Source organism: Limanda limanda, chromosome 11 (genome assembly GCF_963576545.1).
Source record: "Limanda limanda chromosome 11, fLimLim1.1, whole genome shotgun sequence".
NCBI classification, from domain to species: Eukaryota; Metazoa; Chordata; class Actinopteri; order Pleuronectiformes; family Pleuronectidae; genus Limanda; species Limanda limanda.
Window position 1 is genome coordinate 15866827 of NC_083646.1, and position 27757 is coordinate 15894583.

The 27757-nt window shown below is 40.6% G+C and overlaps 1 protein-coding gene across 1 annotated transcript in view; it reads left to right on the forward strand.

Annotated features, from left to right (window-relative positions):
* The window catches only part of ptprub (protein tyrosine phosphatase receptor type Ub), a 165003-nt gene that overhangs the window by 129570 nt on the left and 7676 nt on the right, over window positions 1–27757 (forward strand). Inside the window, exons 13-24 of the mRNA XM_061081460.1 lie at window positions 3117–3153; window positions 6728–6866; window positions 8114–8268; window positions 8727–8914; window positions 15645–15717; window positions 15818–15894; window positions 20605–20641; window positions 21716–21813; window positions 23505–23621; window positions 24593–24747; window positions 25730–25865; window positions 26549–26698. Coding sequence (XP_060937443.1) covers window positions 3117–3153; window positions 6728–6866; window positions 8114–8268; window positions 8727–8914; window positions 15645–15717; window positions 15818–15894; window positions 20605–20641; window positions 21716–21813; window positions 23505–23621; window positions 24593–24747; window positions 25730–25865; window positions 26549–26698 — 1362 coding nt within the window. The remainder of the gene's footprint in view (window positions 1–3116; window positions 3154–6727; window positions 6867–8113; window positions 8269–8726; window positions 8915–15644; window positions 15718–15817; window positions 15895–20604; window positions 20642–21715; window positions 21814–23504; window positions 23622–24592; window positions 24748–25729; window positions 25866–26548; window positions 26699–27757) is intronic.

Below are 27757 nucleotides of genomic sequence, written 5' to 3' on the forward strand. Positions count from 1 at the left end.
GCAATTATGTATTTTCAAGCCTATTACGTTTTAGCGCTGTGCTCCCGCTGTCACAAAAATGTAGGCTGAAAAAAAAGTAGAGAATTTTAGCAGTCTAAATTTGATTTAGCATGGAAGTCTAAATCCATTCAGAATATGTATGAAGTTTGGGATATTTTTATAGCAGGTTTCATTGTACACAGAATGAGGTAAACACCGCATGCCCATTTCAGAAAAAAACGAAAACTCTTGAAGTAAAAGTGTTTCTTGAAGTGAAAGCTGATCCCTCCTAAGAAGGAAACATCAGAAAAGAGTATCAGTATATTTACATACTTACAGAAAGTAAGCATTTTTGCACAAAGGTGGTGATACATTTTTATGTTTTAAAATGTAAACTGAGGTGTCAGCGATTTTATTTGTATAGAATATTTCTTCATAGTTTGCTTGGTGTGTTTATTAAGTTTGTGTTTGTCTACAATACCTTTGTGTAGATGCATCGTTGCACTTAGTCCTCGACAGTAGTGGCAGTACTGGGAATAATTTGAACAGTATATGGGATCCATAATATTTGGCATTTACCCATGCTAATTATCTGGAGAGCGGCTGTCAGGCCTCTCTAATTACTATGATGGATCCATCTGAAGAGGTGCTTGAATCACTGTGGATGCAGACTGTAGCTTTTGCCCGGACACAGTGCAGCCATTTATATTTCCCCAACTTCCCCCTCACTGCCTCACACACACGCACACACGCAAACACACAGACACAGACACACACACACACACACACACACACACACACACACACACACACACACACACACACTGTAAAACCTTGAGCGTGTGCCTTGTTGCGTGTTGGCATTTCTGTTTCGTATTTAAAACTGCCAGGAACCACGAGCCCCTCTGGCATGACTGGCACAGCACAGTCAGACATGTGATGTGTGTCCCACAATCTGGAGCTTGCCTATTAGCTATTGTGCTGAGCCAGCAACATTCTGATTGTGATGTGCTCATCATAGACTCTGCAGCCATCCATCATACCAGTAAATAAATAAATAACAGTAAATTATTGTAAATGTTATCTGTCTTCATTTGGTGAAGCAAGTGATGATTGAATGTATAATTTCAAATAGAGCCTGTGTAAAATAAACAGCGTCGGAATCTGCTGTTGGACTGCTAATGGACAATGTTTTCCTATAATTGAGTCAATCTCTCAAAAGCTCAAAGCAGCCAGTCAGCATTTCTACAGACACAATAGAAACACAAATAAAAATTATAAATATCTCAACATTACTTTTCGATTTGAAGTGCAGTTTTTTTACAATAACAACCCACAATAACGTCTATTTTACATTATCTTCTGTATATAACCGTGGACTTTATTTAAAGATGGACAACATGACTGCTCCTCAAAAGTGAAGCCAAAGAGTGTAGCTGCAGTCGAGCGCTCCTTCGTCCTTTGGACATTGTCGAGTGCGTGTCTCCGCTCCATGTTCACTACATTGTGGACTCTTCTCCAAATGCGCAGGATTCCTGCATATTGTCCATTTTTATTAACTTAAGTCAGGAAACAGAATATCATTCGTAGGTTGTAGATAAAAATAAAAAATCATGTTCATAATCTAATTCATTTTATAGCCATCATGAGAAATTGTATTTGTTCAATACTTTGGTCGATTAGCTTATGACTAAATACTTTCATCCTGATCAGCTGAAAATGTGTTCTGTGTTAATGACATATGTTGACACAGTGAGCATATAAACATACTACTTTTAGCATTTAGCTCCAATGATTGTTTTGCTGAAATACAACCTCACAGAGCTGCTAGCATGGCTGTAGACTTGTGTTGTATTGTTGTCCGACAGAAAAAAGAGGACATTTAATTGAGTTATGTTCATTAACCCTACAGTAGAAAGAAAAAGAAACCCTCTGAATTGCATTAACTGTGTTTGTATAAGTTCGCTGAACCCTCGACATTAAATCGTAGCCAACTGTAGAAAAAAAAAAAAGGCCAAACAATAACAATCATGACTCTTTCCTTAAATGTTAGGAGATGCACTGTAAATAACATTTATCTATGGGATGAATGAATCTGATTTCTATACAGGTCAACATCTTTTTAAGTTCATATAAATAAAAGAAGGCGAATCATTGGTCAACACAGGGTAAACACTGGGTAAACACTCATGTTGTCTGTCTGACAAACCAAATGTTTGTACGATTTATGTCTGTATTTTCAAATTAAACCATCAGGTTGGGAATTTATTGAAGTGTTTTTCAGCCTGGGAAAAATGTTTAAATTAAAAAAGCAATTTAACTGAAGTTTTAGAAAAGCGTCTTTTGCTCATTTCCAAATGGGCACATTTGCATGATTGTCCCATAATGCCTGAATTAGCATCTGTAAATCTTAATTCGATAATGCATCTCCCTGAAAGAGGTGGCAGGATGGAATTGGATTACAGTCTTGGATCTCATTAGTTCTGTTTTGACAAAGGTACTTTTCATAACACTGCGATGCCATCAGCTGAAATTTGAGTAAAATTAATTCCTTTTTATAGTGGTGCATCGGTCTGAAACCCTCCTCTTAATTATACTCTCTCCCTTTCAACTCTCGTCCTTTCTCCTTCAGCGAGAATCTGTAATCTTCTCGAACCCTTCACCGCAGCGCTCAGATTTTCAGATAGTTTGTAATCTCATGACATCAATAGGACTCTCAACTCAGGAGCTTTTTGTCCATTGGTCTGTGTCTCAGGGAATAAATAATGGCTTTTTATAAGAGAAATTATTTCAACACACTCATGTTTGGTATTTTGAGTAAACAGAGGAGAGACAGTAATGTGATTCCAGATGTGGTCAAGAGTGGGGAATAAATATGCTTATTATTCATTCAGAATGTGTCTTTTTCCAGTGTTTGTGTGTGTGTGTGTGTGTGTGTGTGTGTGTGTGTGTGTGTGTGTGTGTGTGTGTGTGTGTGTGTGTGTGTGTGTGTGTGTGTGTGTGTGTGTGTGTGTGTGTGTGTGTGTGTGTGTGTGTCAGCTCAGTACCTTCCTGCAGACCTCTTTTGTTTTCTCCGTTCTTCAAAATATGCAAACCACACTCTCTCCTCTGATGTCTCTGTTTTCTTTCTCTTTCAGGAATCCAGAATAAACTGCATCCGCATCGCTCGCAAAGGTAATTCAACATAAATATCTCTCTGACACCGTGACCTCGAATGTATTTTTCCTGCACTGTTCCGAGTGCTTTGCAATCTTGCCAACTTCCTCCTTGTTCTCTAAAATTGGAAATTAAGGTCCAATTGTAATGGCATGCTTTGCTATAGTCTCTCCATTGTTATTTACCTCTCTGTCAGGTACAAAGGTGGGGGCCGGGGGGTCATCGACAAATTTTCTCTGACGGTCGTAGTTGTTAAGCAGTGGGCCTCAAAGAAAAGGGCAACAGGCAGGGAGGGAGGGATAAGGGGTCAGACTTTCATCCTGTTTGTTTGGGGGCAGATGCTGGGACACGACGTATCAAAGGCACCTCTCTGTTCTCATCAGCGGCTCAGTAGATGGCTACATCTGAGGGCTTTGACCTCTGTTTGGTCCAGAAGGGTCCTCCAGATCAAAAATTCCAGATGGAGCTACCTCGGCCTATCAGTGCCAGAAAGCCCCCCACCTCTCTTCCCTTGCCCGCTTTCTGCAGCTCAGGTCTTAGATACAAAGGGACATGAAAAGGGCAGGAGAAATTGACTCTAAGTCCTGATGGCAGGAGAGCCCCTGTGCCATAGTACACTGTCAGATCATGCTGAATAAAAGTCATGTATTTATAGTTTTCATAGCACCGCTACAGTAAGCAGAGATTCTTGCAAAGTAAATTGACTTGGCGGGGTGTCTTTTTTTTGTAAAGGCCTCTTTTTGTGAGTGAAAAACGAAAGAGATGAGGCTCTCCTCAAGCATAAAGCCAAAAGGCAAGGCCAGCCATTTCTGCTCAGCGTCTCACTCCATCTGCCCTCACAGACACCCGGTTGGGCATTGATTAATTATGTTTTCTCAGAGCAATGGGCTTTACACATTGCTTGCCTCGTTTCTTCCACAGTAAGCAAAGAAAGGGGGAAAAAACAAAGGCACATAGAGCTCTGGTGGTTGTGTAATGATTTCATTGTATTGTGTAAGAAAGCAAGATATAAGGGAAGATACTGAAAGAAAGAGGAGAGAAAAATCCACAGTGGAAATATAATGAGTCAAAACCTAAAACAATAGTCATCCACATGCAGGGATGAATAATACAGGGGGGGGGGGGGGGGACTCTAAAAGGTAAATTCATAGGGAACAATCTCCGGGTGATATTCAATTTCAAGGTGCAAAGGGTCAGAGGAGTTTCTTGTTGCTGTTTGAGATCCCTGTGATCCCTCTACCATTACCATAGCCTCTGCATCATCGCTTCCTAAGCCGTTATTATCACACAGACCATCAAAAGTAAAGTGGAGGCAAATGATTCTGGCTTGGATAACAAAGCTGGAGATTACATTTCAACTTCCAGGTGACAGTTTAATTAAAGATCCTCTGGCAGGCTCAACACAATAGACTTCCATTTCTCCTCCTCTAAGTGCCAATTTCCACCATCAGGGCAGCTGGCAGGTGCATGGAATCATGTGGAAATCTATTTCACGCTTGTGTTTGGCCCGGTAGAACATTTTGTGGTTACATGTGGCAAAACCGCCCTTTTCTGTCCAACATGTCAGAAACCTGAAATTGAGTTTTCACCCCCTCATCTGCATTTTTCATTGTGCCAGTTAAGTTGCCCTGTATTTCACTTGCAGATGTAGTTTTCAATGAAGACATGGCACAAAGTAAACAGCGAGTGCTGAGTTTGTGTCCGACGCTTGTTTGTTGAATGTAGCACCAACAGATTGGCTGAAATCTCTGTTGTTTTCAGTTACAGTCGCTCACAGACACAAAGGCAAGGCGATGATAGTGTCCCTGTGAAAGAGGAGAAACAACAACAAAATGTAATCTTTGATTCACAGTCGGACTGAACCTTCTTTTTACACCACTGCAAATATACTGCAAGTTTATCCCTCAGAAATTGTGTCTGAGCAAGCACACACCGAAATGGAACAATATATACAGATATCCTATTATCTGTACCGCTTATTCTTGGAGGGTCGCAGGGGGCTCAGCTGACATTGGGCGAGACACGGAGCACAAGGACTCACACATAATTTAAAGTCTCTAATTGACCTAACCCCAATCTGCATGTTTTTGGACTATATAGGAGGAAGCCAGAGTACCCAGAGATAACCCACACAAGCACAGGGAGAACATGCAAAGGCCACCACTGCTCCACCGTGCTCCCCATAATATAGGATTAGAAACACGCCCTTTTGATTTCAGGCTAGTGGCTTAAATTCTTGCCATATGCCAGACACCAATCAATTGATTAAAACAAATCCTGCCAAATAATGAAATTACATTGTCCCACTTTCATCTTTATTTGTGAAAAGAGTTCTGAAGCACCCATAAAATCCCCGCGGCCGCAGATAGTTGGGCTAAAACGTGGCTCTGTTTTCCTTTCCCCTGCCCCAGATCTGATTCTTCCCCCAGCAGGCTGCAAGATAGAGTTCTATCCCCAGGCCTGTTCTGACTTTAAACTGCTCTCCAGATAGGTTGTGTTGTTCCAATAAGCTCAGAAGGGCTAGTTTCAGGGCTGTTGAGGCCTGGAGGACAGCCTGACACACACACACGGATAGAGAAAAAACTAGATCAATGGGACTTAACAGCAAGGCAAAGAAAGGCTTGCTGCTCAGCTCCATTAACATAAGTATGAAGCTTTGTATTTGAGAGATGAATAACCTGCTCGTATGATTATAACCTTTCCAGTAGCTCTCAGAAATCGGGCACCTTGGCATTATAATGTAGGGTTGTGTGGATGACTTGTGCCTGGGAAAATAGATATTCTTAATTCAGTAATGAATAAAAAGAACACTCCAAAGTTTCAGTTCATGTAACATAGCATTAAAATACTTTAGTGCAATAAAAATATCATAAAGAGCCAGTTATCGAGCTACTCAAAGATGAACAATAGATGGAAGACGAATTTGTACATGACAAATGAATCTTCCCAAATGGGTTTCAAGTCTACTTTGGCATATTTACAACACTTTTGAAAATAATTTCCTCCTCTACGCTCCTCTACGCTCATTTATAGCAGTCTGTTCATTTTCTCAGCTTTGAGTGGACATCAAGACTAGAAAAGCGCTATATAAATAAAAAACGATTTACCATTTACCATTCCTTTTTAGGAACAGATGTGGAGCAGTCCTCATAGCTTGTTGAAAACCTCTCAAACAATAACACTCATATTCTGCGCACAGACCAGTCATTTTGTCCGTCAAAGCACGACTTGCCATTGTGTATATCTGTGGCTCGTAGGCCTAAATGCATCCCGTATTTATTTACGTCACTATTAATACAATAGCATTGCCAGTGATATGTATGTTTGACATTAAAGACCATTATAATTCAGGAGATCACCTCAAAGTTAGCGTCCATATTCTCATGAGTCAACATTTGTTAGAAAAAGAAAGTTGTATGTGCATGACTGAAAAGTTCTTCAAAGCTGTGCATTTAAAATGTCTCTTCCTGCTTTCTGTTTTCCACGCTATTTACAATCTGTTCTGCGAATCGCTTCCTTAACACCTTAATTTCCCCTGTGTACAATAATTGCATCACACCTTTTAAACGTGCATCCATGTTTTCCCTTCTAGCCGCCTGCAAAGACCACCGCAAGGCTTTGGAGGTGTCCCAACACTCGGAGGAGATGGGGCTGATTCTCGGGGTGTGCGCGGGGGGCCTGGTGGTCCTCATCCTCCTGCTGGGTGCCGTCATCATCATCATTAAGAAAGGGTAAACATCTGCTGATAGCTGTTTGAGTAAAAAACATGCCTCATTAAGCGCATTCATACCACATCTTCTACATAGTTTTTCTCCCTTCATGTTTTGTTTTGGAGCAGCTCGTTTATCCGTTTTTTATACACTTGCTGAACTTTTGGGAAAAGGTCACGCTTGTTTAGGGATGATGCCGGACCCACAACCGGCGCCGCATTGTTTGCACTCCCTCATGGCGCACCAGAGGGACCAAACAACCCTCATCTGCAGAGCCTATCTGAGTGTGAAGTATTTAATTAAAGACGGATGCAATTCAATTAGCCACTTAATTACGCACACCAAGCAGAGGCCTGACCCTTAAATGAGATGGTAATTGGGAGGGAAAAGGTGCTTTTAGAGATTATTAGCCAATGATCCCACATGTCTACAGTAGCTCATCTACACCTCTGGCTCTGCAGTCATTTAGCGGCAGCTGTCGGGGGGCCTCAGTTTAGATCTCAAACAAGGCTTAACCTGTCTTACTTAGATAAGATATAGTTTCATGCCAAAAGAGAAGTTACGCCAGCAATCATTATTAAATGGCTGACGTATGCGTCCAGGCTAATATTGAATAATGTTGATTTGAAAAGTCACCGCTCCTCTGCGCATTAGCCTCAGAGTTTCTCCGCTAAGCCCCTGTGAATTTCGCTCTTAGGGAATTGATTGCTAAATTTGCTGTGACAGAAAACTGCGTGGTCGAGTCCTTGAAGTGTAAAACCAAGACATTTTCCATTGAAGGAAATGCACATCTTCTGCCTCACCGCTGCTTGGCCTGGTACGTCTGCATGTGTCATATGGCCACCTTCACAGGCGAGTTGGTGAAGAGGAGGGTTCTCATCTTCACTGTGATCAATGCTTTCTGCCCTCAGCTGACATTGCTTTCATCTTACATTTCTTCTTTCTCTTGATTTTTGTTTCCTCCTTCTCCTGCACTCTTGCCAGAAGGGACTACTACTCTTACTATCCGTAAGTGACTCCACCTCTTTGCTCTTCCATCATTTGGTGTTCCATCATGCACACGCATGTGCTCTGGCTGTCAGTCATAAGTCATAAAGGGAAAATGATTTTTTTATATATTTCATCACCCTGTTTCTCTCAGTTATTACCTCCTTGTTGTTCCTTACAAAATAGTGTTTGCTTTTCTCCCTCTCTCCACCTCTGTCAATCTTTTACCATCTCTCCCAAACTCCAATTATACCTCCATTCTCCTCTATCTCCATTATTAGGAAGCCAGTAAACATGAATAAGACGCCCATTACGTATCGACAGGAGAAGAGTCATATGGGCTCCATGGAGCGTAGTTTCACCGACCAGAGCACCTTGCAGGAGGATGAAAGGATGGCTCTTTCCTTCATGGATGCACACACCTGCGGCACTCGAGGTAAGATACACGCGCGCACACACACACATGCACAGCGCAGTATACACAAACCTGCAAACCCCAACCAACATAATGCATCTGCAAAACTAGACGCTCATCATCCCTCACTCTCTATTCTTGTTGACCGTCACTCATTCACTCCATAATTACGCCTGCATTACTCTTTGATAGAGATTCAGAGGCAGAGCTGCTGTCACTTCTTCGTAAGATCTATGACGAGACGGCTTTGCAATGACAAACCTTATCAAAGTGACACACCTATAACATATACCGTTATGTATATATATACTGTATGAATCCATATCAGCATGCAGTGCGTCCCACTGCTTACACCACCGTTCTAGGTTCCCATAGTAAATGCAAAGCGTGCTACAAGTTACTAAATCTTTTATATCATACCATGTCCTGCTCATAAATCTTTCAACTTACAGTTGCAAATGTGTGTGTATCTGATTCAGGTGATGCTCGTAGTTCAGTGAATGAAGCCAGCAGCCTGCTGGGAGGCTCCCCGAGGCATCAGTGTGGACGTAAAGGCTCCCCCTACCACACAGGGCAGCTGCACCCTGCTGTCCGAGTGGCCGACCTCCTCCAGCATATCAACCAGATGAAGACTGCCGAGGGCTATGGCTTTAAACAGGAATACGAGGTGAAAGGATGCTGTTAAACTTCTCCCTTACACTCTGACAGCATGAGACAACACAGAGAGCTCCTCAGGGATCCAGACAGAAGTCTTTTTGATATTAATTGTGCAAAATGTGCAGAATTTAGAGGTGAGGCATCTAATATGATCCAAGGCAGAAGGAATGAACATTTTGACTTTTTTGTTTATTTTTTATATTTTATATATTATTTAATATTTATTACCAATTTGTTTTGCACATTAATTAAGTGTAGTGGTCTCCACTCGGTGAGGGGCAGTGGTTTGCCTTGTGTGGCTGCAATATTTTTTTTGAACAAGGACATGATTTTTGTGGGTGTAATATCAGGGTGTTGGAAAAAACATGAGTGAAAGTTCCACAGGCACTGAGTCTTTCGCTGCTGCTGCTAGTTTACCTCTACGCAATGATTCAATATGATTTGTCTACTGCAAATTTGTCCCCTCTGGCTAATCCTTCAGGTCCAACAACTAGGAATCAGACAGCATTCAGCACTTTTTCTCTGACAGCCACGTTAATTTATGAGAGAGCGAGCGGTGTGCGTGTTTGTGGCCTTATTTTGAATGTTGTGTTGTGAGAAATATATTTTGGTAAGAAAAAGTATGTGAACCATTTGGAATCACCTGGCTTTTTTTACATTCATTGGCGATAAAATGTGACCAGATCTTCATCAAAGTCACAAATATAGATATCACATAAGAAGTTTTTATCTAGTTTTGCGTCTTTACTAAACACAACTTTCGCAGTGCTGGTGGAAATCTGAGTCAATCCAACTCTTCTGCCATGTTTAAAGAAAGTGAAAAAAAGATTTTGCCCAACAATCTGATCCACCACAAAATGTAATGGGTTTTTCCTTGGGCCGCAAATTAGTTCAATATTTTTTCAATAATATTGCTGACTGTCAGATAGAAAGACAAATAAATGGCAATAAAAACATAGCAGAGTTAATAAACTTTTGGCATCAATTACCTCAAACAATCACTTTCCTTGTAGCTGACCACTCCTTGGATGTCATTTGTGATCAGTCTTGATCTCTCAGTCTTGATTGAGCCCATTCCATAGGATTTCTATTGGTTTGAGGTCCTGGCACGGACTGGGTCACTCATACGTCTGGGCTTTCCTAATTCTATTGTAGATCTACTTTAATTTTTAGACTTATTATCCTCCTGCATCCTTCAGCTTGATCTGAGCTTCAGCTGGTGGACAGTCACAGCGACATTATAATTTGAGAAACTTAGAAATTAAATTGTTGGAGTATTAATGCCCCTCTTGAACATATTAATTTAAGCCTGAAAGTGAAAGGCATTACAATCAAGTCGGTTTGTGTCATTGTTTATGTTATTTCAGACAGGACACATGCTTTTATTTTAATCAAGTGTATACTTATAGGTTACTTGAACCAATCAATAATTCATCAGAAGTGGATATCTGGTAACAGAAAGTGTTTTAGTTTGATAGATTCATTTCAAAAAGAGTTTAAAACCCAGCTCTTATTCTGAGAACATGGAATGAACATGTCTTTAATTGCAGTGAATTATTGCTGCTGGTGCACTAGAGTCAAGTACCATGGACAATTACTCTAAGGAAGGATGTGATGTGATATATTATGTCCGTATTCACACAATAACCATATTTTCCACAACCAACCTTCACTGTGAATTCAACAGCATGACTTCAAATTTCTTTCAACACACAGTGACTAAGAGAACTTAAGAGGCAAGAAGCAAGAACACCCATATATCTTTATAAATATATATAATCCAGTGTCACAGTTGGAGGTGGTTTGACCTTTAATTTCTGGGAATGAAAAAGTGGTCCACTTACCTTTGAGTTTGTATTATTTTTTGAAAGCTTTATTTGCTACTGCACCGCAGCTGTGAGTGAGAGTTATACCATCTCAGTTTCCATGGTGAGAGAAAAGTTTCTGTGGTGTTCTGTGTAGCATGTGCTGAAACACAAGTATCTTGCTGAAACTCTTCAGTATCAGGTGGACTTAAGAGTTCTTGAACACCAATGTGTCATTGAAATAAAGTCAAGTAGCTCCCCCTGTTTTTCTCACAGATGCACAACATCAACGTCTGTAATGAAAGTTTCGGTTACCTTATATGAATAAAAGGCGAATATGTGTTTCCCATTTTACTTATACTAAATTCAACAAATCCTTGAATTAATAATTGAAATAAAACCCAACACCCAATCAGTTTATTTATCAATTACATTTCTAGCACCTTAATGGGTTTGAGGTTTATTCTTTTGGTGGATTTGAAGCAGCTGGATCCAAATAGTCCTCATTCTATCCTGAGGTCTTGTTTCAGTCCACTATTCAGTCCACTATTTCAGTATATCTGTAAAGATGTGACCTGGGATCTTCTGTATAGTTGCAGAGTGTCTTGATACCAAGGTCCTGCTAGAATGTCAAGCTCCTTGCCCTATCGAGGACAGCATCAATGCTTATTGTTTGGTATTTAATAAGGTGAATTCATGGCTAGAAGAGATTTTGTAGCACTGCTTGATGGGACTGGAGAGACGGCAGGTTCGGTTGGGTTGGCTGTAAATTGAGCCATTGCAATCAGGTTAAAGAAAAATTTTGAAGAATTTTTCCTTCTTCGAGACAAACTCTTCTGTGCTGCAGGCACCTCTTGATGATTCCCAGTGGGTTCTAGCTTATATAACCAGCAGTGGAGGTTGCACTTGTCAGAGGCTTCCGTGGTGGAAGAGACTGATCTCAAGTTCTATGTGTGAAAAGTACAGATTCCTGCTATAAATTCGTCCTAGATAACTGACATATCACCAAAAAAATTCTAATCCTCTTAGTGGAGTCTGTGTGAGTGATCCATTAAATTTATCTCCAAAGAAAATTGATTTTCAGTGTAAGCACACGGGCACAAAAAAGTATATAAGACCAACATCCACACTGAAATAAGTTACAGTGGAGTAGAGGATGCATCAGTTTTTAATACCACTCGACACATTTCATCACACAGCCAATGGGTTGGGAGTCTGCCTCTCTAGGGGTCAATTGGTTGTCCCATTAAGATGAGATTGTGATGAAGTCAAGTTGAGTAGTTTGGTCTTTAATCTTCATTGACTGCTATCATGTGCAGTTAACAGATATTGTGGATATCCACAAACTTAAAGGAGTCATGTAAGTTGAAAGGATATTTGCAAAAATTATAGACCATCATTCCTCCTCTGACATAATCTTAGTACCACTCGCCACCCGCTGAAATTAATTATCAGGGTTAATTAGGCATCTGGATCCTACTGTTGCTGAGCATATGAATAAATCATGAGCATTTTGGGCCAAATAAGACCTCTGCAGTGACAGCAGGCCTGACGAGGCTAAACATCTCCAGAGTTACTGTAGCTATAGTGAGTCCCCTGTCCTCTTCAAACAGATTGTAGGGGAGTCTGGGAGTGTTAAGTGGGAAGGGAGGAAAGAGAAAAGAGTATGGAGGAAGAAATGTGGGACAGGAGCACTTTTGTCTTCACTTCCCTGTACCCTCCAAATAACCTCCTACCAGTTAGTATTTACCTCCTGCTGAAGAATATATTGCAACATTAATTATCTCTAATATGCAAAGGCAATCACAAGACTGTGATACATTGAGCAGTACGGCCATTAAGGGTCCCAACCAACTGGAGGAAGAGGAAGACATCTCACATATTAAGTTGTTCTTTCAATTTCTCACAGTAGAGATTAAATATAAAGCATGTAATATTAATGTGGGTCTGATATTTGGAGGTTAGATGATAGGACGCTCTAACAGTAGAAGACAGGCAATGCTCCTCATTGATCCTGACGATGCTCAGATAATTAAAACTCATGTGGATTGAATAAATCAAATATTCTGTATGTATTTTACCTCAGTGGTTTGGCATTCACTCTCAAGGGACTCCCCTTGCACTGCCATTATATATTTTAAATCATAGGTCCCTGCTCGGTTAAAGTCTTTTGTTAGTTTTTTACCAATGCACAATCCTGATTTGGTCCTCAACAGAAATTCAAATACAAACAATTTATTTGCACAACATTGCTTATGACCCTCCCGCTATTTCTAGTTATGTGATTCATGGCACATAATGAATGGGGGGCCAGAACTCTGAAAACCTCCCCCTACTGGAAGGATTGTGGTTGAGAGTTAAGATCACAACCCCGAGAGAAGTCCATCCCTGTCACCAACGGCCCTTTTTTCATGAAAAAGAGAAAATGTCTTTTGTCTCTGGTTCATGGTTTCCTCCCTGAAACTCTGCTTGTAGACTCATTAAAGTGTCCCTCATGGGCAGAATACACTCCGCTCAAAAAAAAATCGATACACACGCCTTTGTGTTTTATTTTCCTCTGCACAAGATTATGTGTTTTGATGGAGTGTCTCTCTCTATTATGAAAGAAAATGATGAGGAGTATCATATTACACTCCCATGGCAGGTATAGGTTTTTATTTCCCTGAAGAACCCCTTTGTTCTGTAAAAACACTGATCAAGAATTTACAGTTGAGTTGTGAAGGGGCTTGTATGTGTGGCACTGGCAGCTGCTGTCAACTCCGTTACATTGATTTCACTTTAAGTGCTTTAGCTTGTTCCTGGGTTACTTGTCTAATCAGCACCATTCTGTTAATTTAGGGATTATTGGTTTAGAGTTTTTGCAAATCATAAGGGTGATCCGCAATGTTCAATTCTAGGTCCTATTGATGACTCTTCTCAGCTGGCTGTGGAAAGCCTATGTCTCTCTCTTATTCAACAATCTTAAAGTTGTTTTCTTGAGCTGGTGTTATTGTAATAAAAACTTTCATTCTTCCTCTGCACAAGGATCCAATATTGAGAGAGTTACCGAACACATATTCTTTGGTGTTAGGTTAATAGACAAATTCATTCAAATATCATACAAACCTCTTTTTTATGATATTGTTTCTGTATCTAAAAAAAAAAAAGTTTCTTATTTTAACAAATCTAGAGCTGTCTTTCCAAAACTTTGTAGAAAAGTGATTGTTGATGCACATTTTTGACTATGGTAATATTAACCCCTTAGACACCACTTATAATTTTCCCTTAGGGTCATTACCGGTGATCTTTATAGTACTCAACATTGAAACATTACATTGCTTAACATTACATTTCATTTAGCTGATGCTTTTATCCAAAGCGATTTTCAATAAGTGCATTGAACCCCGAGGGTACAAACCCAAACAACAAGAATCAAGAAAGTACAATTTCTTCATAAATAAAGCAAAACTACAAAGGGCTGTAAGTAAGTGCCATTTTTGTATTTGTATTCATGAAAACTGTATGAAAATGTTGGGCAGTCTTTTCTGTGTGACAGGCGTGATTGGAAAGGTGCCTTTTCATAGCACTTCTGTAACTGTCACTCAAACAATGCCCAACATGGTCTAATGACTGGATTTCACAACTTTTCCACCAAGTCTGATACTGGAACTTTTTACTAAAGCATTTCAATTTTCTTCTTCAAATCCATAAATCCAACCTGAAATATCTGTTTCAATTGATTTATCTTTTGCATGTGTATCCAGTATTTCTTTAATTTACTGCATTTATATACATGTTTCAATTGAAACAAATTGACAATGTATCTTGTATCTGGCATTATTCAGAAACAGAAGGGAAACTTTGACGATATTTTTTGCTATTTGACTGGTTGTTGGAGACATATAACAGAGAAGCTGTAATTCTAGTTGTGTTTTTCCTTAATGCTTTTCTCTTTCCTCTCGAGGGCTGCGCAGAGGAGTGGTGTGAGTAGAGAAACTGGGAACTCAGAGGTCTAGTGTCAAAAATGTAGAGGATAAAGATGGAAGAGGTGGACAGGGAGAGAAATAATGATGGAAGAATGATGAAGAGAGGTAGACGGAGGTAAAGAGTCTGCAGGATTCAAAGAGAGAGAGAGAGAGAGCGAGAGAGACCGACCCTGAGAGAATGCTAGGAAAGACGAGAACAATTTTTGGGGGAGGGTGTATAATCCTAGGCAGGATTTTGCTAGTTCTTGGCTCTCTGTGGGGAGAACCACGATGTAATCCGCTGCTCAGCATGTAGACTTGGGCAGAGTTTCGAAAAACCAAATTCCTCCTAGTGGCTGAAAACCACAGGGGGTAGACTGGGCTGATGCAGTGTCTCAGCGTGTATTTTTGTGTGTGTGTGTGCGTTTGTGTTCATGAATCTGAAGAGGCTGTTTACAGGCTTACTCTAGCACCACATTGGACGCTAAATTGTGGCATACGAGGACATATGAGGACCCACCAGTGATTCAATTTGTATGAATGTGATGTGTCAACGTCAGCCAGCGATGGCTAAGGTTGTTGGAGCATAAACCTTTGGGGTTGGTTAGGGGTTTAGCAAATTGTTGATTTGGAGTTAGGTAATAACTGTTATCATAGCCATTGTATACAAAAATCTACTATAACTATGGCAATGAGAATATACACAACCAGGTGGCTCACAAATCAGGCAAAGACTACACAATGCTCATGGACATTTGTCTAATTGCATATGATGCATAAACCGTCCTCCTCTCCATAGGATACAGGGACTCTTGGTGTAAGCCTTAGCCACACTTAAGAGATGTGAGGATAGGTTTTGATAATGCTATCCATGAAAAACACATTTCCTTTTCACCCATATAATTAAAAGAGACTGTTCTTCTCTGGGATATTTGAATGGTTTATTCAAAGACACTGTTCTTGAAGTGTTACACTTCTTTTGTTACTGCAGAGTTTCTTTGATGGCTGGGACAGCACAAAGAAGAAGGACAAAACCAAAGGGAGGCCCGACACTTTGCTGGGATGTAAGTCATCAGAATCCATTTCATCCTGCATTAAAAAAAAAACTGTTCAAACGTTGTTTCTCAAAATTGCTTTGATCTTGTACTTTTTGTTCTGTCTCAGATGACCGCCACAGAGTTAAGCTCCACCCTCTCCTGGGAGACCCCAACTCAGATTACATCAATGCAAACTATATTGACGTAAGTGTGATTCAGTTTTTCTGCCCCTGTTTGACACAGGGAAACGAATTGTCCGCCTTTGCTGTGACTCTTTCTCTCATACACTTCAAAGCCACAGTCCATCTCTCTCATTCCCGTAAGCCCACCAGTCTGCTGGCCCACTTTCACCTGGAAGCTCTCATCCAATCAAACACCCTCCTTTGCAGTGTTTTGCCAGATGCCATGGTCTGTAAATTGAGTCCCTGACCCAACACCAACTCTGCTATCACTTTTATTAAAGCGGAGTGGACTTAATGCATTAAACGGAGAGGAGATGAACCTTTCTGTAAGATGCTGCAAATCCCCCTAAATTAAATAGACAATGATTGCTGTTATTCAATCTCTTGATGGGATGGGAGGAGATGATGATCCTTTCCACTGTTCACCTTAACTGTCTGCCACACATGCAGCACCACAGTAACATTCTCACTGATCATATGAAATACATGTATATGTTGCTAATGTGTCTCACACAGTCTCATTCATGCGTGCTTTCATTCATAAAAAGAACCTAGATGGGGCTGTGTTTATTCAGAGAGCAGAGGAGCAGAAGTTTTAAAAAAAGATTCTGAAAAAATAAAAGATATTTTTACTACCAGATATATACTGTAGATGAAAACTTTTATTTAGGTTCCCCTGTGAATTTGTTGTCATATTCCTCAGTTGTCGCTCATCATTTGAGTTATGTCAAAGGAAGTCTGGCACTCTATTGGGACTACATTAAAGTAAACATGGCGCTGTGGGAGAAGCTGAGGCGTGCTGATGTACTCCCACTGCTGTTTGAGGTTGAGAAGGGGTTGAAAAAATCATGTCTCATTCAAAATCTTTATAAAGATTCATACTTGAAAAATAACTGATATTAATATTTTCAGTGGGCGAAAAGTAGATTTTTGGTCAGGAAATGGCTTGCTACCCCAGGGCTTTTCTCTCTTTTCTTTCTCTGTTGAGAATGGCTAGCAGTGATATGCTTTCAGAGAGTTCATTACAGTGAGAGGGCATTAACATCCTGGTCTGTAGTTAGGTCTGTAGTTATTGTTAGGGTCGCCATTAGCGTTAAAGGCACAGAGGTTCGGGCATTAGTAGGAAAACACCACTTAACAGCCACTACAGTGTCAGTGTTGTTACGCTCTGAAAAAACGGACCCTGCATGCTAAAAAGAAACTACCCAGCCACAGCGGCATATATTTTGGACAGCCTGCGATTATATCACCAGAGGTTAAATGGAAAAGTTTCCTCTGAAACATTATTTCGGTGTCAAAAACAGAGTTGACAAAATGCGAGCTCTCGTTCTCTGCCACTTAATGTCAGACCCTTTGCTCGGCTGTGGTGTGCATAGCCTGATTTTGCATGTTTTTGACGGCCCAGTGCACCACTGCTGCTGATTTACATTCCATCTGCATCTAAAAAGCAACAAGGTGTAATTAGCAGGTGTCACGCAACGAAAAACACTTACAAACTCCATCTTTGCCTGGTGTAAAGGAATATGTACATTACTTGGGTAAGACTCATCTTACGGCACTGAAACGATTGAGGTCGGATTAATAGGGGCTTGCATGAATGCCTGCACAGTTAAATTTCTTTTCATATAACATATTTCTGCCCATAGACTTTTATCCTCGCTTTTCCAAGTGGGATATATAAAGCAGTAATTTCACATACAGTATGTCTCTGTGCCAGTACAGCCACTAATTATGATAGCCCGCTGGGTTCTAAGGACCCTAATGCCTCTCTGTATTCCCACTTTAAGTTTTCTTGATAATATTCTCACTGTTAACACTTAACATAGAACATGTAACTCCCCAGAGGATGTAATGACTCCATAGTTTGCTGTTACAGCCACCACTTCTAATTACTTTAACTTTGTTTTGTGGAGTCAGTTTGGCTCAGCATATCAGCACGAAACAATACCCATGAGCAATGGATGTTTCAAAATACGTTTTCATTGAACCTGCGAAGAAAACGATTTGTTGCAGCTGTGGAGTTAATCCAAAATTGACCCAGAATTCGAAGATTAATGTAAATGATTTGCCAAAGTATGTTAATGTTGTATCTTTCGCACACCATTAGTGGCTCCCTCCAAAGTACGCCTAAGCTTCCTAATTTGGTATTTTGTATATTTCCTATTGAGATGCACCATGGGAAATGTAGCTTAGTGAATTAACAAAGTCTCTACATGTGGAGGCTTGTACTAGTCACTTCTAGTTTTTACACGCTGATCCAAACCAGAGGAGCTCCAACTCTTATTAGTATTGTTAGTGGGAAAGATGTGACTTTAACTCACACAACCATGCAGGGACGCCTGAAGTAGCTCCTCCCACGTCACCTTAGCAGCATTTGAACCAAAACAGACTATTGGGAAATAGTTTTTTTTGTTGTTGTGTGGCCCAAATATCAAATATGATCAAACCCCACCCACACAGTCTTGACGATTGCAAGAGTTTGCCTGTTTTTCTTTTTTTTCCTTTAAAAAAACCCATAACAAAACTGACATAAGTTTTTTTTTACTAAAACTAACTTTCATTTTTAAAAAGCAATGAAAACATTACAGGAAATAAAAACACGATGATTATAAGTTTTGAGTTACCATTATAAAAATACCCACTTTCAGGTATACAGACCTCTTACCACCTCTCTGTAACCATCACTCCTCTTTACAAAAAGCTTCTCTCATTAACTAGCCTATATGTCTTCTTTTTCCCATTTCCTCAACCTTGGAACCTGTAGATTCGGATTAACAGGGAAGTAAGTACTTCACTGCTCCTTCTTCAGCCTGCCATCGCTCTGTCTTTGCTCTTTTCCCCCTTTCTTCCCTTTCCACCTCCCTCTCCTCTTCCCACTTTCCTCTATCCACAAATGCTCAAAGGTCAGTGTGTCTCAGGTTTTGGCCACATTTACCCAAAAAAAGAACCAAAGAAAAACAGATAGAGGACCCTGCTGTCTTAGTGAGTTCTCATAAGTGGTCAAGACGGAGGTTTAGTTGCTCTGCTGTTCATCTTAAATAGAAGAGAGGTATCATTCATGCTGATAGTGTTTGGCCAGGGCCAGAGGAATTGTGGATAGTAGGCCTCACAACACTGGTCATCCATCTCCATTTCAAACTTGTCCCCTGTTTATCCGACTGGATGCAATTCAGTTCTGCGTTCCATCAGCAACACGAAAGACGCCTTCTGCTAAATGATATCAAATGTTATCAGTGTGGATCATCCCATCATGCTGATGTGATGAGAGCCGATGGGCTCGGGAGTCTGTTCAGATTATTCCTGACCTGCCCTCTCCACGTCACAGACTCGTGTAAGGTAATCGGAGAATCAATTATCCTTCCAGCTGCTCCTCTCAAAAATGACAAATGAAGGTGAACCAACACATCGGTGAGGTTTTCCAGGAGATGTTTTCATGGACTCTAGGAAAAAGGTTTCTCATGTACACCCGCAAAGTGAGATATAAGCAGTAGTTACTACCTATGACAGTTTTCTCGGCCTTAAAATGCTCAAAACCCCTCAGGGAGTCATGTTTATTCCCCTCATGGCAGTTGAGGTGACACATCTCATTGTTCATTCATATTCACCCCACATACTCACCATACGAAAATATCTGTCATCTATATCAAAGGCTGCCGCTCCCTTTGATATGTAGCATCTCAGACTGTACACAAAATGTTTGCCCTAGGAGATGGTTCATGCTGGTTGTGATATGAATAAAGGTGAAACCGGTGTAACACATTCTTCTACTTGACTAGAGTAAAAGTATTCTCATTTTGAAAAATTAGAAATGGCTTTATTTTTTAAAATGATCAACTCAGATATAGTGCATAGAGCATTTTCAGTGAGAATCAGTTTTTATGGGACAGGACCACAGAGGGTTAAGATGGATGACCTGACGGCTCACAAAAAGTAAAGCCAAATTATCTTGATCAGGATAAATCGTGTCTCTCCAGTGTTAGCGGATGGACCAAACTAAAATGTCAAAGTGCATATACATACAATTTCTTGGAAATACTTATTTTGTCGTTTAAGGTTGTTCTTATCACACTGATGTATGTTTAAGGGCAAATTTGTCTGGTAAGATTAGTTTTAACCTTAAAAACAAGGTGAAATGTCGTGATTGACAGCTAAAGACTGACTTTTGATTGGTCCAGAATGTGTATGGATTGGACCTTGAAACCATGTTTCCATCTCCCGACCTCCACTGTGTAGTTAGCTGGAGCTTGGTCGTCCATCTTTATTTACAGTCTGTGGTCAGGACTCTGAACAAGAGTTTGATGAATGATTCTAACACCTGAAATTGAGGAGACGTGAACCTTTAGTTTCTCTGTCATATCTTTATTAAAGTGTCACAGGGATTCAGGCGTTGTTCAGTCAGCCGTCCAGACTCACTTTAGAGATCACTTTTTCAGAAATGTATCAGAATTTCTACTAGATTTCATATTTACTATGTGTGGCCTCAACTGCTCCAAACTCTGAGGAGCAGAGGGCAAAGCCATGGTCTGTGGTCAGCAATAGGTCAGCCAGTGCAGGAACTACACAGGAAAACACGTTTGCACAGTTGCTGAGTGTGGGTCAGGAGGATAGCAGAATGCAGAAAAGATGAAGGAGAAAAAAGAAAAATGGGTGAGACCGAGAGACACCCTCTCATACAGCTGTGCCTGAGCGGTAGAAGGCTTACTCAGCATGTCATCCCTCTTCTCTCTTTCAGGGCTACCATCGATCCAACCACTTCATCGCCACTCAGGGTGAGTATCCCAGCAAGGCTATTGTGTGTGTGTGGGGGGAGGGGGATTCAGGATGGTGAGCACCTTGTAATAAATTGAAGATGATCCAGCCAATGAGCCTACTCATACACAGTCCCTTGCCAAAACCATCTTTCTGGCAAATCAAAAGGTGACTAGCAGCCTATGAACACTGTGTTGTTGATGTTACTGAATTAATCATTAGAACAGGTGATTAATTACACACATTAGTCAAAGCTACTCGATATCTGTGACATGTTGGGCGGCATATTCTTCGTCGAAAGGAGAACCTGTATTTCAACCACTACAGCTAGCACAGAGATGGACACTGTGTGTGTGTATGGGTGTTCGATTTTCCCATTTTTTTTTTTTTTCTGATTCGGATCTTTACCAAAATTGAATGGGGTCTCTTAGCATCCACACCACATCCTTCCACCAAGTTTTGTTGTCATCCACCGATTCAATTTTTTTCGTACTCCTGCAAAATATCAAACAAAAGCAGACAAAAAAAAACCATAACCTCCTTGGCTGAGGTTTTGAACACAGATCATGGTCGGATGGCCCCTTTTCCTTATGTGGTAATGACCATAATGAGTTTTAATGAGTGTCAGTTTCTCTCCCATCACACAGTCACTTAAATTCTACTCCTCTTCTTATCTGGCACCAGCTCCCCTTCCTTCCCCTTGTCACAGAAACAGAGAGCAGCAGATATACCTTGCAAGAAAAAACTGAAAATCGTCAGCAGCACTTTGTCTTTTTAAGTATTTATTTCCTATGTGATCCTCTTTTTTGAGTTGGATCTCAATTCCTGAATTTGTCTTCCTTCACATGACAACTACAGATTTTCCTTGAGGCTTTCATCATAAGCCGCTGCTGGTTTTCTGTCACCCTTTCTGCCTTCAATTCCCAATAACTCCATTGATGGCTGTATTTTGAGAGATCGGTACCTTGCCGTACGGGAAAAGGACAATTAGGTCGCAATTATACAAGTTCTCACAGTGACAAGAATTTTCATGTACCAAGTGGTTTGATGCTGCCGTTTGCCTTTCACTCTTATTTCTTCTGTCTTCCCAGCAGGACCCAAGCAGGAGACTCTGTATGATTTTTGGAGGATGGTGTGGCAGGAGAACTGTTTCAGCATCGTCATGATCACTAAGCTGGTGGAGGTTGGCAGGGTAAGTGATGTTCAGTCCCTGTCCTCCTCCTGTCATCGCCCAGTGCTCAGACACGTGGCACATTTGGGAACGTTTTGGTGTCTATTTGAATGTTTGGTTTGTTTGATAAGATCTCACAGGACCCTCGGTTTCCAGCCTTTATGCTAAACTAAGCTAAGAACTTGGGAGAGTTATATGTCTTCTCACCCAACGAGAAATGAATGCCCCAAAATGTCAAACTATTCCTTTAACTTCTAGATATCAAGAAAAATGAAAGACACGTCTGCACAAAGTCTCTGCAGTGCTGTTAAACTTGATGTTGCATTTTTTATGGCATTTGGATTAACCCTTATTATGACATCATCATTGCGAGACGGCCATGATTAATGATAGGAATCTACATTATGATGGTATGATTATAGAGCCCATAAAATTAGCTATAAAATACTTGTGACGCATATAAAAATAACCTCAGCCACATATCTAGGGCAGCTGTCCTTACATACACTGCATGATTACACAGCCTTAATGGCTTGACTTTTGCACCGTTATTCTCCACCTCACATAAATACCTGTAGCGTGTGAAATCTGCAGTAAGTATTCCATCCTCTTTTCACCGTAGGAAAGAGAAGCACATTACCTCAGTGGATGGTTAAAATGACACCATTTTTCTAGCAGTGAGCCTTCATCCAATTTGGTTTTCCACCTCAACAATTCAGGGAACAGTCAACAAATAAGGACTGGTCTGTGTAGCTGAATCCAGATAACACCTCTATTAAATAAGAAAAAGAAAATTACCTCCTTTGTGCCTGATGCTGATGAAAAAAAATTGATGCCTCCTGTTCATTATGCTTCCCACCATTCTGTGATTGTTGGGCTTTTCTTTTCTTTGCCCTCTGAGATGACATATCTGCAGAGGAACAGGTTGTTTTTGTTCTTCTGCAATATTTGAGGTAAAACTGTTGAATTTTTTATATAAATTCCACACCAATATTCCTCTGTTCTGGTTAAACTAACAGATGTAGGACTTAATATTTCTTATGATCACTTAATTCAAAATTATGACACAGATTCCCTTTTTTTTGTTGTTACTTTATCCCTTACTGTCAAATGGATCGTTAAAATGTATCTTGTTCAATGTTATTACAATATCTAGTCATGCAATCTGTCTGACTGCAATGCATCAATTTCAAATATAAAGGAAGGGACCGCCACACACAGCCCAAACTGGCACAGTGCAATAAGGAAACTCACGCTTTTCACATCTATAGTTTGGTTACCGGTAATTTAAAGAAAAACAAATGCTATGTTGTTGCTAAAAGTCCATTTGATTATAGTTGATAACCTTATTCACTAAAATCAGGAAAATAATCCTGAAATAATCACCCCACCAGCACAATCCAAACCAGAGCTTATCTCATTGTTACCTTATAATATTACCTCTCAAACCTACCATTATAATATTGAAACGCTGTTTTTCATTTTTAGAGAAGCTGGAATATAAATGGAGGGTGGATTATGTTGCTTATTACTTTTTAAATAAAGGTTATATTTAACGCCAGAGGACCGAGAAGATTTGAATATGCTGCATTTAAACAAAACTGTTCCGAGACATTTTCACTTTACCCATCAAACAGATCAATTCATGTGACACCTTTTGTAGTAGTGATAACACAAGGTTTAACTCCTTTGCTTTCCTTTTTTCCAATCAGGTGAAATGCTGTAAATATTGGCCGGATGAAAGTGAGATGTATGGGGACATTCAAATCACTCTGCTGAAGACAGAGACACTGGCTGAATACACAGTCCGTACATTTGCCTTGGAGAGGGTGAGCTGATCTGACATTTACATTACTACCTTTGTTTAGCTACCCTCTTTTGCATCTGTTAATATATGTTATAATATTCTTAATTTCACTGCTCTGTAAGGGCAGAAATTAATATGTGTGTGGTTTCTTTCTGTTATCTATTCATGAACATAATTTGTCCATGTTTCCCTGGTTACCTGGTGAAGTAAGAATTAAAATTAGAACTAATTTTACAGATTAGATACCTGCTTAGTGCTGATAGGCATGAGGTCCACACATCCACATTTAGAGGAATTAACATCAGCAGCTATCTGAATGCCCCTTCCGTCTTTCCAACATAGCTGTTACAGTGCTATGCCCCCGGTGACCTCCATCCTGTCAATCGCCCCAGGATCTCTCTGTGGAAGGGCTAGAAGAGCAGCTCTGGGGTGACACTGGCACAAACACGGCACTATCATGCCACTGTCACAGCCGCTCTCCACGGGCACACGCTGCCGCTTATTCAAATCGGCACAAATTTGGGAGCTGGTGACAGCTTGTTTTTCATAGCTCTTTCCCCCCCTTTTTTAGTTTTCTGTCTTCAGCAAACCTTTGCTTTGCATTGCTTTACTTTGTCAAATCTGTACAGAGGAAGAAATTGCTGTGAGACGGCAGCAGCCTCCCAGTGGAGAGGAGAAACCTCCCCGCCCTCCCTGAGCCGCAGTAATTCCTTTCTGCGTGTCTCTCACATTGCAGCTGATTCTAGGATATGATGCCCAGAGGCCATACTCTCCTAGAAGACCTAACACCCCACATAAATAATGTCCTGGTTGTCATCACACTGAACCCAAAAACTTTCCACATCTCTCATTGTGGGGGGAATGCCTCTGAATGGATGGCAGCATGTCTTGGATAAAACAGCAGCCTGCGGGCTACAAGGGTTAGGATGCAAGCCACATAAATGTATTGTTTTACATGTAATGCTAATGTGTGTTCTGTGTTTGTTTCGACAGAGAGGATACTCAACCAAGCACGAGGTGCGTCAGTTCCACTTCACATCCTGGCCTGAGCACGGGGTGCCCTATCATGCCACTGGACTGCTGGCCTTTATACGAAGAGTGAAAGCCTCCACGCCTCCTGACGCTGGCCCGGTGGTCGTCCACTGCAGGTAACCCATTATAGCAACTGCTGTAACCTGTCTTCTTATAAACCATCTGTTCTTCTATTTCCTTCTCCAAAGTATATATAAAAAACATCGCAATAGGTTATTATGTTTATCAATCCTATTATCTTTGAAGAGATTTATTATCACCACGAGCTGAAGTGACAGATGGAGGCAGTTGTGAGCAGCTGTTTGCATCTTCAAGGCCTTTTCAGATAGAATGGGGGTTTGAGCTGCACTGGCCGGGTTCAGCGATGGTTCACAGGTGATCATCACAGTGGTCGAATGAGAGAGAGAGAGCCTGGCAGCACAAGCCCGTGAAAATACTTTTTCCAGTCTAAGAGTGCAGCTCTGCTGTTGTCACGTTCTACCTGGAAGGGCTACCTGTCCTGTAACACAAATAACAACTTACAACATATCTCTTTTACTTAATTTTTCTACAAAGAAGTACCTTATTTTTTTCTGTCTTCATACGTAGCGTTGGGTTACATTCGAATGAATAGACAGAGGTTAGAAGAGAATCAATTGACCTTGAAGCTAAATAAAGGCAAAATCTGACATAGCACCTTTCGGTTTTCATGCAAAACTAACCTTTATTCAATCAGATATAAGAAAAGCTCACTTAAATTTAACAGTACTCATCACTTTCAGATTTTTCTCTTGTTGTTAGGTTAAAGCTTCCATTAGCTTAATATTCAAAAAAAGATACAGCCAAAACGTATTGATTAATCAACAAAATAAGTTTTTAGTAATTTCAAGGCCTAAATGAAAGTATTTATATAACTAGTGCAAGCTTAACAATTGTCATGACCCTATCCTGGTTTGTTGTGGTGGCCACCAACACTCCCATTATCTGTTAAATCACAGAGCTTTAATATCATAGGCTCTGAGCAGACATACATAACTCTCAAAACATTGGTTGTAAGATTGTTAATGACTCCTCATGAAAGATGTTCTTGTTCTTGTTTTTGTTTTTGGGTTATTCCAGCGTGGGGGCGGGCCGCACCGGCTGCTACATCGTGCTGGACGTCATGTTGGACATGGCCGAGTGTGAAGGCGTGGTCGATATCTACAACTGTGTCAAAACCCTCTGCTCTCGACGCATCAACATGATCCAGACAGAGGTCAGGGCAACAGATCAGATCAACAGATCATCTACATACTTGATATTCAGCTGTATATTCAGGATGTGACATTAAACAATCAGTGGGCGTAATGTGGTCACCTCCCTCCTGCTCTGGAGGAAAGCTCAGGTTTCTAAACATTTGATTTCCCTCCTTAGGAAAGTCAAAGGGGGGGGGGGGTGCTGTAAAGGTCGTTGAAATAGTTTGAGAGAAAAGACTCACGTTGTCTGTCGCTGTGTTGCGTGGGCACGATTGTGTTCTTTAGATGTGGAGATAATTTACATATTCACCCCTTATTATGTAAATCCAACATTGACTTAGCTGTTTATTACATTTGTAATTATTTGCAGGTGTGCTCTAATTAAATGCACACCGCTTGTGTTTGTTTACCCCGGAAAATATTTATTTGTTCTCCCGCAGCTTTGATGCACTACCAACATTATAGCACATGTTTAATTCAGACCAAGGCAGGTTATGAAAAATCTCTTATTCATATGGTTTAATTATTTATTTACATCTACACATGTTCATAACCGGCCTCCTTTGTTGCGTCTGGATTGTGTGTTTGCACCCAGATATCTTGCCCTCATCCATTACCCTGAAAACCCATTAGATTACACATGCATGCCCACACACGTGCACACACACACTGCACTTCATCATGTTACCTGTTGTCCCTCCAGGAGCAGTATATCTTCATCCACGATGCCATCCTGGAGGCGTGCCTGTGCGGAGAGACGGCCATCCTGGTGAATGAGTTTGCCGTCACCTACAAAGAGATGCTGCGGGTGGATTCCCAGAGTAATTCCTCTCAGCTACGGGAAGAGTTCCAGGTCAGTCATGTGCTGGAGTGGACGTTGGATCAGCGGCACCTCAATCAATTTCTAAAGCACAGATTCATTTTGTTGAAACGTGCAACCATTAACATATGAAACTCGACTCATATTCTTAATAACACAGTCGACACTCAGCAATCACCCTCATAATGTGATTTATTTAATATCATCAACAACATTTCTTCAATTACCTTAATGGGACCTACCAGCACTTCAGCTACTACAGTAAAATTGGACTGTAATACTACTGCTAATGCTACCGCAGTATTACTAAGAGTATAAAATAGAATACATTGAAATAAACCCCCCCAAAATACTTTTACTGCCACTTAATGTACTTATTCTCCATCAATTATAGCAAAAGTTGTATTCATTTATGTGTTACGTCTTGCCTTGGCTCAAATACTGCAGGTCACTTCGACAGGTTTCTGAAAGAAAGCTGCAACAAATATAACCACAAAACGTTCATCCTTTTGTGTATGTAAACCTCTACTACTACTAAACCGACCACTATTATCAGATATTATGTTAATAGTGCGATTAATGGATGTTTATAAATCGGATGCCTTGAATATAGAGGGGAAAGTTGATTAAGTCAAATCCAGAGACAACAATACTGCTGATTTATTATATACAGTTTGGGGAGGATTGTATTATACATTGCATCTGCATTGCATATATTCAGTCGTGTGTGTGTGTGTGTGTGTACCGTGGTTGTTCAGTTAATCCACAACGGTCTGTTTGGTATTCAGACAGCTGCATAAACAACAGATGACGACTACATCCGCCCTGTTGTGGAAATGTGTCCTTTTATAGCACAGACGTTTTAAAATCAACAGAGTGCAGGAAGGAACAGACTAACGAGAGCTAAGGATACACACCCACAAATGTGCGTTTCGCACGCGTGGGTGTATTTGTGCACGAGTGTTGTTGTTGGTTTCCTTTCACCTCAGATTCTTCGTGGCTTCGCGTTGAAACCCTCCGCCTGGTTTTGCAGGAATGCGGTTTGCGAACATTGTATTAGATGTTGATTAGGAGAGAAGAGAGCCAGCTGTG